General features: G+C 48.2%; 1 protein-coding gene across 1 annotated transcript in view; it reads right to left on the bottom strand.

Annotated features, from left to right (window-relative positions):
- Positions 1–3448, bottom strand: part of LOC144720067 (LIM zinc-binding domain-containing Nebulette-like) — a 47686-nt gene extending 44238 nt beyond the window's left edge. The window contains exons 1-2 of the mRNA XM_078596527.1: positions 3103–3448; positions 1880–2026 (exon numbers count right to left, since the gene is read on the bottom strand). Of these exons, the coding sequence (XP_078452653.1) occupies positions 1880–1948 (69 nt within the window). The 5' untranslated portion in view covers positions 1949–2026; positions 3103–3448. The remainder of the gene's footprint in view (positions 1–1879; positions 2027–3102) is intronic.
- Positions 3449–13403: the final 9955 nt, after the last annotated feature.

The raw sequence follows: 13403 nt of genomic DNA, 5'->3' as shown, positions 1-13403 counted from the left end.
AAAGCACGTGTTGGACTTCTTTCGCACCGTACGTAGCCAACCGTGCCGATCGGAGTTGCGTGTGTGTGCATTCAAGGCACATAATTCGGCGTGTGTTCGCGTATGCGTCGTTCTTTAGCCGTTCACTAAGTTCAGTATACAGCGCTGTATCGTCCCAGTGAATAATTTAGTGCGTAATTATAACTGTAATATTACCTCTCTGCACGCGTGGCTGAATAACCCAAAAGTGTTTGTGCTGCAATGTACAGAGAAGACATGGGTCGACTCAGCAGCGGTGTGTAAACATCTACTACTCGCTAACAGCACTTGCCCCCAGTCTTGTCACAGGCTATACGGGGGGTTGGGGAATCTTTGTCTTTGGAGTAGATGGCACACCTACGGAATGGCACACGCTATCCTGCAGGGCACTGCCGATTCACAGCACGAACAATGCACTCAGCTCTACATACCTCCTCACTACTACATAATTACTTGGGTTTTTTTTGTTTGGGGTTAGGGGCCTTCCATAAATGACGTCACGCGATTTTAGACGATTTCTGACCCCCCCCCTCCCCTTCATCCAACGGCGTCACAAAAAGTTAGACCCCCCTCAAATATTACGTCACAAAGCTCTGCCCCCCCTCCCCCCCAAAAAATATAAAACATGCTTCAAATCGCTGTAAACTATTGTCATTGTAGTGCGTATTTAATGTGGCGCTGCACTCTGATGTTGTAGGAGAAAACATTTAATAAAAAGTCTATGTAATTAAGTAGAACGTGTTGTCTATTTGTATTTAAAGGTGCACATTTTGATGTGACGTCACATTTCTCAAACTCCCTCCCCCCCTCGTCACACATCGTCACAAATGTCTGACCCCCCCCTAGGTGCGTGACGTCATTTATGGACGGTCCCTTAAATTGCGTAACTATAAATGCGTCATATTCTTGGTTCTTTCAGTAAAGTCACGTAGAAGGGAAACAATAAAATAAAGCAATCATCACACCTGATGATGATTGCTTGTGTTGCAATCGAAACGTCGTGAGAATTTTATTGTTTTATATTTTTATTATTTTATTGTCTCCCTTCTACGTGACTTTACCGAAAGAACCAAGAATATGAAGGCCTGCAGTCACGAAAGCTTTAAATCAAAATGTATAAATGTGTCGTTAAACCAACCACCACCCGACACAGCCAATGAGTCAAGATTTGCCACGTAAACAGAACGTGGCCAATTCGTCACTAGCACAGCACTAACCGGTGTGTTTGGAGAGCAAATCCACAACATTTACAATCCAGAGTACGACGTTTCGCCGGCAATTACAACCGACATTATCAGGCGGACAGCCAGAAATCCCTGTATTATGATATTATGGATGATATTGTTCGCGAAAACCTACGGTGTTAAACTCCCCCACTAATGGCTGCACCTCGCCAGCATACACACCACAAAGTTCTTCGCCTGTTACACTCTGCCCCACCACCACACACAAACACCCTGGTAATCTTCTCCCCTACATACATCTCAGCCAAACCCCTGAAACAACAACGCACCGTACATGCCCCCCAACACACACACCTGATGAAACTATTTCCCTTAGGTATCTCACTTAGCCCAAGTCCCCAGTGCGTGCCCCGCCCTCCACCTGACAAACCTATGTTATACAGTACTTCTACGTGCCTTCCCCTCCCAACAAATACTAACTATGATGCCCCCCCCCCTCCGAGACACAGCTTAACCTGAGTCCCACCAACCTGATCAAGCTTTCACCCTGGGTGCGCTCTCGTTAGCACGACCCCAACGTGTGACTTCGACTACCACCCACCACCAAATCGATAAACATTTTCGCTGGCTTTATCAGCTGATGCCCCCCCCCCCAATCCACTTCGAGGTCTGCTCACCTTGTCCAGGCAGCTGAGCTTCTCGATGGGGTAGACCGTCTTGTTGCAGCGGGCACACGGAGGGTTCATGGTCGACGCTTTGTTGGGTTGCGAACAGCAACAACAGCAGCGGCAAAATCCGCCACAAACTCGTTACACTCCGCAGATCTGCGTGAAGAGAACAAGAGAGGGCACACAGATGTAGTTTACGCTACAGATGTGTGTGGTTGTATTGCTATGGCCGTGTGTGTTGTTGTTGTGTGTCTCGCTCGAGGTGAGTGCAGCGACTGCGGCTGTGTGCGTAAGCGTGGCCCGTGCGTGTCTGTGTGTTACAGCTGCGTGTTTATAACTCGAGTTACACAGTTGCGTGTTTATAACTCGAGTTACACAGTTGCGTGTTTATAACTCGAGATACACAGTTGCGTGTTTATAACTCGAGTTACACAGTTGCGTGTTTATAACTCGAGTTACACAGTTGCGTGTTTATAACTCGAGATACACAGTTGCGTGTTCATAACTCGAGTTACACAGTTGCGTGTTTATAACTCGAGTTACACAGTTGCGTGCGTGTCGATGTGTTACAGCTGCATGTTTATAACTCGAGTTACACAGTTGCGTGTTTATAACTCGAGCTACACAGTTGCGTGTTTATAACTCGAGTTGCACAGTTGCGTGCGTGTCGATGTGTTACAGCTGCATGTTTATAACTCGAGTTACACAGTTGCGTGTTTATAACTCGAGTTACACAGTTGCGTGTTTATAACTCGAGTTACACAGTTGCATGTGTGTCGATGTGTTACAGCTGCGTGTTTATAACTCGAGTTACACAGTTGCGTGTGTGTCGGTGTGTTACAGTTGCGTGTTCATAACTCGAGTTATGCAGTTGCGTGTTCATAACTCGAGTTACGCAGCTGCGTGTGTGACGAGGCACTCTCATGTGTAACAAGTTGCACGGAACGATCGCCGTGCGTTAACTACGTCCGCCTATTTTTTATGTTTTTTTGTTTGTTACACGACAATAGCCGTCGCACGGCGTGTGTCTCCAACTACTAATAGCTGAGGGTGTTTCCACTTATTCCTCTGTGTGCACGCTGGCGTGTGTGTGTACAACTACAGCCGTGTAGATAACGTGCGTGTGTTGTGTGCTTACGTGTTGTGTGTGTGTCTACCTATGCGTGTGTGTGTCCATGTGTGTATGTCTGTGTGTGTGTCTGTGTGTGTCTATGATTGTGTGAACTCCTTACCCCTTTTCAGAGCAGATTCCGATTCGCCCCCCGACTGCAGCTTGCTGGAACCGTCCACGAGTGCGTGGTGGACGTGTGGTGTGTGTACAAATATAGCCGTAGATAACACGCACACGTGTGTGTGTGTGCGTGTTGCTGGTCTCTGGGCGCTGTGTCTCTCTTCTTGTAGACACTCAAAACGTCTCTCCCCCCGTGTCTCTGTCTCTGTGTGTGTGTTGCTGGTCTCTGTCTCTGTGTCTCTCTCTCCCTGTGTGCCCGTGCAGCGGAGGGAGAAGAAGAAGCGAGAGGGAGTCGCCGAGGCCGGCGCAGGAAGTGGCGACACCCCCCGACTCCACCCGCTCGGGCGTGGAGGCGGAGGAGTGGACGATGGCTCCAAGTGCACCTAGCCTGGCACACCGGGGGGGGGGGGGGACACGCGTCGCGACAAGTTCGCGACGGCTGGAATTAATAACTTGACACCGTCGCTGCTGCAATTGTTCAATGCGTCGGTTCTTTTTTTTGGGGTTTTTTATTGTTTTGTTTATGAAGGCGAAAAGTTGCGTGCGCCATTTCACGGCGGTGGTAGTCGGGTGGCAGTGTGGGATTTCACAGGCTTGAATCTCCACTGTTGTTGTTTGGTGATGATGATGTTGTTGTTGTGTGGCCAATGTAGCAGCAATGCACCCCACCCACCACACCGCCCTGTTGTTGTTGCTGTCCTGTTGTTGTTGTTGTTGTCCTGTTGTTGTGACGTTGTCCTCATGGCTTCCATTCGTCAATCTCACGCCCTCCTCTGGCCAAATCCTGGCATTGAGCCCATCGCTCGATGCTGAACCGGAGGCATTTTTTTGTTTTTAAAAAGGGTGCGATTTGAAGGGAAGGGCATTTGTACGTGTACTTTATAAAAAAAATAATACATGTTCTGGAAGGGATAGAGAAGAGGGTGGGTGGCTTCCGATACATTTGGCTGAAATATAGACGAGACTTCTGATTCTAAGTGTGGGGGGAAATCCCGAAAACCTAAAATTGTGTGATGTTGACCCCAGCCAAAAAAACAATGGTGTGGTTGCACTCATTGGCAAAGTCTGCCGACACTTCTGGTTTGTTTTCATTCTCGTGCTGAGTTGGTGAAAATACAATCACCATCAGTGAACCCGTGGAGTAGTCAGTGTGGGTGAGGTGTGATCAATCAGTCTTCCATGGTTTTAATCTAAGTTGTCTTGTGGCTTTAATCTAAGTTGTCTTGTGGTTGTTGTTGTGGTTGTTGTTTGACTTGCATCACACTGGGATTTTTGCACAGGGTTGGTGTACGGTGCTTTTTTTCTGGAAGACTTCGCAGCTTTTTCCTGGATTTTTCTGTTTGCGCATAGTCACTTTAATGTTTTTTGTTTGTTGTGGTTGCACCCGATTCAAGAGCCGAATGGCTCACAGGGCTATATCAAATAAATGAAATTGAAAATGACTGCCAAAACAGTGCCAGGATGCCTCTATTCGGCAAAGGATTGGCAAAGGGCAGCAAGATAATATTTCACGTTAAATGGCAAGTTAGTGACCGGGTTAACGACCATTGTTTACACAATGGGTAAACAACCCTACAGGCATATGTATGTATGCGTAGTATATACAGTACTTCACATTTGTATCAGTGCTCCAACACGAACCAATGCTACGTGCAATATACCCCATTGGGAATGGTGGACATCACATGGGAAGTAATACAGAGATGGTCAAACCCAAAGATAATAATAATGTGCATCCCGTTGAGGGCCTCTCCACGCCGTGTCGATCATGGAGTTATTTGACCATACTTCACCACACTGGTCAATGCGGGTTGGTGAAAGGAAAGTGGAGTGCCCTAGGTTTTGTTCTGATATCAAATTGCCACTCATGGTGGGAATCAACAAACTCTTGTCGTGTTTCTCGGTAGCTGATCTTGAACGGCCATTCAAATCTTTCCCGACGTGAGCATTTACTGAGGTTGAACGCTGCATGAAATCTCCTTGCCTTATTTCAGCCCTGCAGGAATGCGGTATTCAATCACAAACTCCATGCATACTACAGAGATACATTTTTTTAAATCTCATCTTGCGAATGCTTATGTTTAACATGTAACATGTAGTTGTGCAATATATTGCACTAATTAAGTCGAGCAGCATTACATGTTTCTAAATTCCAGGAAATTCCATTTGCTGGAATGTACAACTACAGTATTTCCTTCAATGCTAGCTGGTGTGAATGTGCGTGCATGCCTTGACAATACTGTACCCCTTTGTGGGGAGACGTAAATTCAGAATTCATTGGTAATAATTACGATCAAATATGATAATTTGTAGCCCTTTGTCAATTCACTTTTGGATGAAGTCCTCCCCACACCGTATCACACATTGGTGGAGGGTTGTGATCATACTTCATTACAATGATCACACAGTACTGCAGTAATACCCAAATGTACGCCTCCCCCTTTTACGGTATTTCGCAAATACGTCGTCACTTTATTAACACCGCTACCCGATATGCGTCGCCTCACCCCCACACTTACGTCGCTGACAGCATTGCCCGTCCTCTCTCGTATCCGTCGCTTCTCAGCCTTTGCCTCCACGTACCCTGTACATTGCTTTGAATTACGTCATTTCGATATTCGTCGTGGCACCTTTCAGGAACGCATCCCCGACGTAAACCGAGGTATTACTGTAATTGAGTATTACGCTGTATTGTATGAATGCCATGTTGTCATAAGTGGCTGTGCGGTAGTGGATAGCAGAGGGCAGAATAGCAAAATGCATTGTACTACAATTCTACGCTCCAACATTTATGTTGCACACTTTTACGAACCCGGTCCGATTCTGTTTCAACCATTACCCATTTGTACATAACTACACCAGTAACAGACTGTTAACATTCCCCATAAGCAATCCACCGCTTGATTACCATAATGTAGACATTTAAAACATTGTTTACACTTAAAATGCTGTCATTTTGGCCAAATTTATATTTTTACGAGATTAGCCATGACGTGTCATAATTTTCTGTTCTTTGAGATTTAAACCATTTTACTTGATTTTAAACGAAGGGTTGAGGCAATATTGGTCGAACTTCCGCAGCTTATTTTGTTTCATGTACAAATGTGTTTCCTTAGGTGCGTTACAGTTTGCTCTCTTCCAGCAAACAAGGCCTTATACCATAAACTCTTAACCTTCGTCCAATGGGAGGCGGTTCCTTCTCTGCTACTGTCCCTCCTTCCAGCCATCTGTACTACAAATTCTCTCTGCCTTTGTTTAAGTCAAGGCTCAAGCCCTTCCGCTTCTCCTCTGGCTGTTAACGACTAATTATTAAGTGTCTTCAACCACACATGTTACTTTAAACATATATAACTCCCTTTTTGAAAGGCTCTGTAAAGTCCCAGTCTGCGTTGTTTAGTATCTGGAGATGTGGTTGGATTTAGACACCACTGTATTTATATGTGCATCGTTGTTATTTGTATTGCAAATAAAATGTTTTTATGGCCTTTCGTGAATGCTTTGAATAACATCGGTTGACCTCGAACGGGTTATTTTGTTCAGAGAAAATGACAATAGTGTATCATAATCCATGCCAATTTTAGCAAAGAATGAATGAGCTCCAAGTATCAGGAATCCAAACTATTACAACAAAAATGCGATTCTTTAAACAAGGCGCAAAACGATACAGTTATATCCAGGGCTTAACTTTGGCTGGTTATTTATGGGTCGGCGATCTGAAATATATGTTGTGCCTGGAACACCACATCTATCATACCTCTCGCTATGGTTGTGGCTTATAGTCACATCCTTAGGGGTGCAGCTGTGGCAAGATGTTATCTCCCTTGCCTGTTATGCAAGAGGTCGCGGGTTCGACCCTAATACCTGAATATTTGGAGTTTGCATGTTCTCTCCCCATGGTCGTGTGGATATTTCTCCAGGTCCTCCAGTTTTCCCTCCACATTTATACACATGCTTTTCGAGTATATGGCTGAAATACATTTCCACACGTTAGGCCACTTCGTTGAGCCATCATTTGTGCTCAGATCGCTTCTGAAAACGAGCTATATAGCTCAGTGGGCCTTAACTGGTAAAATAAAACAAAGCTTAGCTTGGTTTAGGGCGCGATCACGCGCCTCCCACTGTCGTCTTGTGCAGCCAGAAGGTCGCTCCCGATCGCATCGGATCTTTGATGAGCTCCTTCTGACCCAGTAAATATTATGTGAGAAACTAAGCCCTGCTTATGTATTTTAAATATTAAAGGCAAGGAACTTCTTTTTAAGATATGGGTTGGAGTACGACGTAAAATTGCATGATACAAAGCACAACAATATAATCGTTGTGAATATAAGTAGCAATACATCATTATTTGTTTCTTTCGGTTAAGTCACGTCTAAAGATAAAATAATAAATTAAATTAAATAATAGAATAATAATAGAATGTATTCTATTATTTAATTTAATTTATTATTTTATCTTTAGACGTGACTTAACCGAAAGAAACAAATAATAATTCCTGCAGTCACGAAAGTTCTAAAATTAAGAGCAATACATCATGTTTCCCAGGTCTGGCCAACATCTGAGAGTTTGAGGCCAGTCACTGAGAGCAGGGCTAGTGGTTGAGTGGGGCATTACGGAGGGTTAGGGGCTGCCAGCAAGCCACGTGTCACGGTTGAGCCTGCCAGAAATGCCATAGCCCTAAGCCAGTCCCACGATGAACTTTGTGCCCGTCACTGCTTTGCTCCCGCTCTAACGGCAATCACAGGGAGAGTAAAATGGTCCGGCCGCCAGGCGGCGCTGTGAACAGTGAGAGCACCGAGTTGTGGAGTGAAGGTCAGTGATAAAGTTATTATAAATCTAGCCGGGTTGTGGCTTTTGCCACATTATCCTTGGCTGCCCACAACATAGCCTCCTCACATTTGGATCAAGAAAAACACTAAAATGTGACCTTCCTGCTTTGCTTCACTCTGGCTGCTTGTTAGAGTGTCCACGAACACATTCCTGCGGAGGGAGCTGGTAGGAACGTTGGGTTGCTCGGTCAATGGCCAGGGTCAACGGCGGCGTGGTGTATTCCGCAAATATGCCCGACTGAGGGCGGGCACAAGCCGGCGTGAGTAGGTTGAACGTTGGGTTTTATAACGGCACCACGGGGTGACCAGCCCCTCCCACCCAGCTCCACCTCTCCCACCCAGCCCCTCCCCACCCTCTCCACCCAGCCCCTCCCCACCCAGCCCCTCCCCACCCTCCCCTCCCCACCCAGCCCCTCTTTCCCCACCCAGCCCCTCCCTGCACAACGGACGGACGGACACAATAATCCCCTGTGGGCTGGTGTAACCAGGAGGTTCCAACCAGAATGAAGTGTACATCACAAACAGTACACCACACGTGCTGTAGTTTATGTTTGTGGCCGACTGCATAACAACCCCTCGGTATCCACGATTTTGTTGTATATCTCTCTAATGGTGTTTTCCCACATCGCAGTACTTGGAACGAAATATCAAACATCATGGCGAACAATCCGTGATACAACGCGCACACACACCAGGGAGCTATTACTGCCCAAAATTATGCCGAAAATGTTAAGGAAAAAGGGAACAAAGTTGAAAAGTGCCCATAGGATCACGGAGAGATGCATGCATAAATGGAAAACGAATTTCTTTGGAACTGCTTTTTGTGTATAGTTTGTTGCCCTTCCCCAGCACCTCCGATTAGCACGGTTGGTTAGGTACGGTGCGAAAGAAGTCCAGCATACAGTACAAAATATGGATTCTAAAACACAAGCAGGTTAATGACATAATTTAAAGTGTTAAGAAAAGTGGCTTGGGCAGGACATATCGTAAAAGGGATAATGGCCGATAGTTGAAACTAATGACAGAGTAGCAGTCGAGGGAGGGAACACATCCAAAAGGATTTGGAGCAATGAAGTCGACTTGTTTGAAGGTGTTCGGTGGATTTTTGAAATGTGGGATCATGAGTTATGTAGGTGGCTTTCATTCAGCAGTGGATTGACTATGGCTGCTGCTGATTATGGGAATGTGTCAGGCTCTGGCCATGACTCACACTAACTGGGGCATGACAAGCTTGTGCTGTTTAAAAACTCACAATAATAACACCCAAAACCGCTACAGCAGCCATGAAACTATTTTAGGGAGTGGCCTTTGATGAGGTGGCAGGGGGTGGAGGGCGCAGGAGGGTGGAGGGGGCAGGGGGTGCAGGGTATAAGAGAGTGGAGGGGGCAGGAGGGTGCAGGGGGTAATAGAGTGGAGGGGGCAGGAGGGTGGAGGGGGCAGGAGGGTAAAGGGGCAGGAGGGTGGAGGGGGCAGGGAGTGAAGGGTGTAAGAGAGTGGAGGGGGCAGGAGGGTGCAGGGTGTAAGAGAGTGGAGGGGGCAGGAGGGTGGAGGGGCAGTAGGGTGGAGGGGGCAGGAGGGTGGAGGGGCAGCAGGGTGAAGGGGGCTGGAGGGTGGAGGGGCAGCAGGGTGAAGGGGGCTGGAGGGTGGAGGGCGCAGGAGGGTGGAGGGGCAGTAGGGTGAAGGGGGCAGGAGGGTGAAAGGGGCAAGAGGGTGGAGGGGCAGTAGGGTGGAGGGGGCAGGAGGGTGGAGGGGGCAGGAGGGTGGAGGGGCAGCAGGGTGGAGGGGGCAGGAGGGTGAAGGGGGCAGGAGGGTGGAGGGGCAGTAGGGTGGAGGGGGCAGGAGGGTGAAGGGGGCAGTAGGGTGGAGGGGCAGCAGGGTGGAGGGGGCAGGAGGGTGAAGGGGGCACGAGGGTGGAGGGGCAGTAGGGTGGAGGGGGCAGGAGGGTGGAGGGGGCAGGAGGGTGGAGGGGCAGCAGGGTGAAGGGGGCTGGAGGGTGGAGGGCGCAGGAGGGTGGAGGGGGCAGGAGGGTGAAGGGGGCAGGAGGGTGGAGGGGGCAGGGGGTGCAGGGTGTAAGAGAGTGGAGGGGGCAGGAGGGTGGAGGGGCAGGAGGGTGGAGGGGGCAGGAGGGTAGAGGGGGCAGGGGGTGCAGGGTGTAAGAGAGTGGAGGGGGCAGGAGGGTGCAGAGGGTAAGAGAGTGGAGGGGGCAGGAGGGTGGAGGGGGCAGGAGGGTGGAGGGGCAGCAGGGTGGAGGGGGCTGGAGGGTGGAGGGGGCAGGAGGATGGAGGGGGCAGGAGGGTGGAGGGGCAGCAGGGTGGAGGGGGCAGGAGGGTGGAGAGGGCAGGAGGGTGGAGGGGGCAGGAGAGTGGAGGGGCAGCAGGGTGGAGGGGGCAGGAGGGTGAAGGGGGAAGGAGGGTGGAGGGGGTGCAGGGTGTAAGAGAGTGGAGGGGGCATGAGGGTGGAGGGGCAGCAGGGTGGAGGGGGCAGGAGGGTGGAGGGGCAGCAGGGTGGAGGGGCAGGACGGTGGAGGGGGTAGGAGAGTGGAGGGGGCATGAGGGTGGAGGGGGCTGGAGGGTGAAAGGAGCCAGAGAGTGGAGGGGGCTGTGGCTGAAAGAGCAATTTTCAGAAATCATAAATCGCAGAAGTGACCTCCTTTCGGTACGTTTTTGGATTATGAGAACACTACCATGATTCTCATAATCCAACTTCCTTTATTTTATAAAATATATTTCTATATTTTATAAAAATACCATGTGGGTGTGAGAGAAGTTTAACAAAAAAACATATAAATAAAAACGAAAAGTGTGCTGTTTACATCGTTTGGATTCTAAGAAATCGTTACCATCCAGTTACGTTAGTTTTGACGCAATTGCTAACATTATCAAGTATTCCCTGTGAGCCTAAACCATCTGTTGGTGTGCTTTATATTTTTTTTAAATGCAAGAGGCGACATTTCGGCAATGCCCCTTCTTCACAGGAGAGATGACTTTACGACGGTACATTATACACGTGGCATTTACATCGTTGGGGGAAGAAAGCGTACGCGTATTAAATTACAACACAATACACCATACAGTTTAAATTTAGGTGGCATCTCAATGCTACCGGGTCTCAAGTTTACCTAAACAGTGGGGGATATGTATTTATATAGGGCAAACGAAGGCAGTCATAGGCAACGTAGGAAGGTTTTGAGCCTGCAATAGGACATGGCCAATGAGTCGACAGCACAAACGGGAGGAGAAAGGTAGTTCCAGACTTACGAGGGCAGCATAAGAGCAGGAGTGAATGTTGTGTTGGTCTGTAGCGGTGTATGGCACTTAATGGATCTGCCTGTGGTCGGTACTGCAGCATAGCATCTCCACTGACCCAGTCACGCGCTGCTCCACTCGTCGCATTGTTTCTGTCTAGAGGGCTTCACCGCCAACTTATGCCAGTTTGCCACTTTCTGCCTTCACTGTTTTCACGTGTTTTTTTTGACAACTATTTCATCTTATTTTATATTTACAGAGGGCCTTCGCCCAAGGGACTTTACATCGTTTAAAAGCGGCCACAAAATAGAGTGATCTAGACGACAAGGGCGTACAAGGCCCGAGGACTGAGTGACCGTAACAGAGGGCACATGGGGTCATGAAAGGGCTATAAGGCAGGGACAGCAAAGGGTTGGAGGGGCTAGGAGAGGGAAGAGGAAGGGAATGGGCAATGGAGAAGGGGTGAGCTTTGAGAAATTAACAAAAGGAGGTTAAGGAGGGTGGCTGCTTAGTGTACAGGGGAAGTTTATTCCAGTGGAAGGGTGCAAGGAGCGATAAAGATTGGAAACGAGATTGGGCACAGAGAGACGGAGGGACAGAGAGAGAGACAGAAGATTGTTAACGAACAGCACTGAGCGGGGACATGAAAAGAGGTGGGAGAGATAAGAGAAGGTGGGGAAAGGCCATGGAGAGATTTAAAGACTAGTTTAAGGTATTTGAAAAGACAGTGGTAGTAAACGGAAGCCAGTGAAGTGTGATAAATAAATGGGAAATTGAAAATAACCGACGCATAAGCATTTTAAATGTGTTGGATGGGAGTGAGTGCATAGGCAGCGAGACCGAGTAGAGGATAATTGCAGTAGTACAGATGGGTAAAGATCAGAGCTTGAACCAGGTGTTCGGCAGCAGAAAGTGAAATGAGAGGGCGGATTTTCCTGATATTGAATAGATGAAAGCGGCAGGTGTGAGTTGTCGTGGCAATGTGGGAAGGAGATTTCGATTTAAAGCTTTCGTGACTGCAGGGATTCATCTTCTTGGTTCTTTCGGTAAAGTCACGTAGAAGGGAAGTAATAAAATAATAAAAATAAAACATAATAAAACAATTCTCACGACGTTTCGGCCACAACGCAAGCAGCCGTCCTCAGGCGAGGACGGCTGCTTGCGTTGTGGCCGAAACGTCGTGAGAATTGTTTTATTATGTTTCATTTTTATTATTTTATTACTTCCCTTCTACGTGACTTTACCGAAAGAACCAAGAAGATGGGAAGGAGATGCTGTGAATGGGAGGGGCTAGAGCGAGAGGCTGGAAATAAAACGAATGATGTTTGAGAGAAAAAAAAGTGAAGTGTCATTCAGGATTGTATGGCAGCCAGGCAGGAGATGCGAGAGGAAAGGTCGGGAGTGAGAGAGGGAAAGGAGAAGAATATTTGGATGTCATCGGCAAAAAATTGGTGAGGTAAATAGAAAGAGGAGATAATACATTTGAAGGGCGAAAACACATTCCTGCGGAGGGAGCTGGTAGGAACGTTGGGTTGCTCGGTCAATGGCCAGGGTCAACGGCGGCTTGGTGTATTCTGCAAATATGGCCGACTATGAGGGCGGGCACAAGCCGGCGTGAGTAGGTTAAACGTTGAGTTTTATAAGGGCACCACGGGGTGACCAGGCCCTCCCCTCCCCTCCCCACCCAGCCCCATCCTTCCCACCCCCCACCCAGCCCCACCCTCCCCACCCAGCCCCTCCCCACCCTCCCCACCCAGCCCCTCTCCACCCTCCCCTCTCCACCCAGCCCCACCCCTCCCATTTTTGGATGCACGACGGACGGACGGATGGACACAATAATCCCCTGTGGGCTGGTGTAACCAGGAGGTTCCTACTAGTATATCGAGAGAGAATAGTAAAGGACCCAGAACGGAACCATGCGAAATACCAAAATTGAGAGAGGGGGGGGTATATAGTGATTTAAGGAGATTGAGGATGTGCGAGAGGTAAGGTAAGACTTGATCCAGGAGAGGGGAAGTGCCAGATATGCTGTCAAAGGCAGAGGAAATGTCGATATGTCGATATGAATGAGAATCTTTCAAAAACATAGTTTGCAAGATTGTTCTGGGCATTGATAAGGGCTACATCGGTGGAATTGAGAGGTATGGAGATAGAGGGAATGCAACTACATGTGGAGTGAGAGCCAGTTGTGATCAAGTGATTCCAGAATTTATGAAAGGTAAGGCAAAAGA

Source organism: Lampetra planeri, chromosome 1 (genome assembly GCF_965212315.1).
Source record: "Lampetra planeri chromosome 1, kcLamPlan1.2.h2, whole genome shotgun sequence".
Taxonomy (NCBI): domain Eukaryota; kingdom Metazoa; phylum Chordata; class Hyperoartia; order Petromyzontiformes; family Petromyzontidae; genus Lampetra; species Lampetra planeri.
This window is presented reverse-complemented; position numbering and strand designations above follow the sequence as displayed.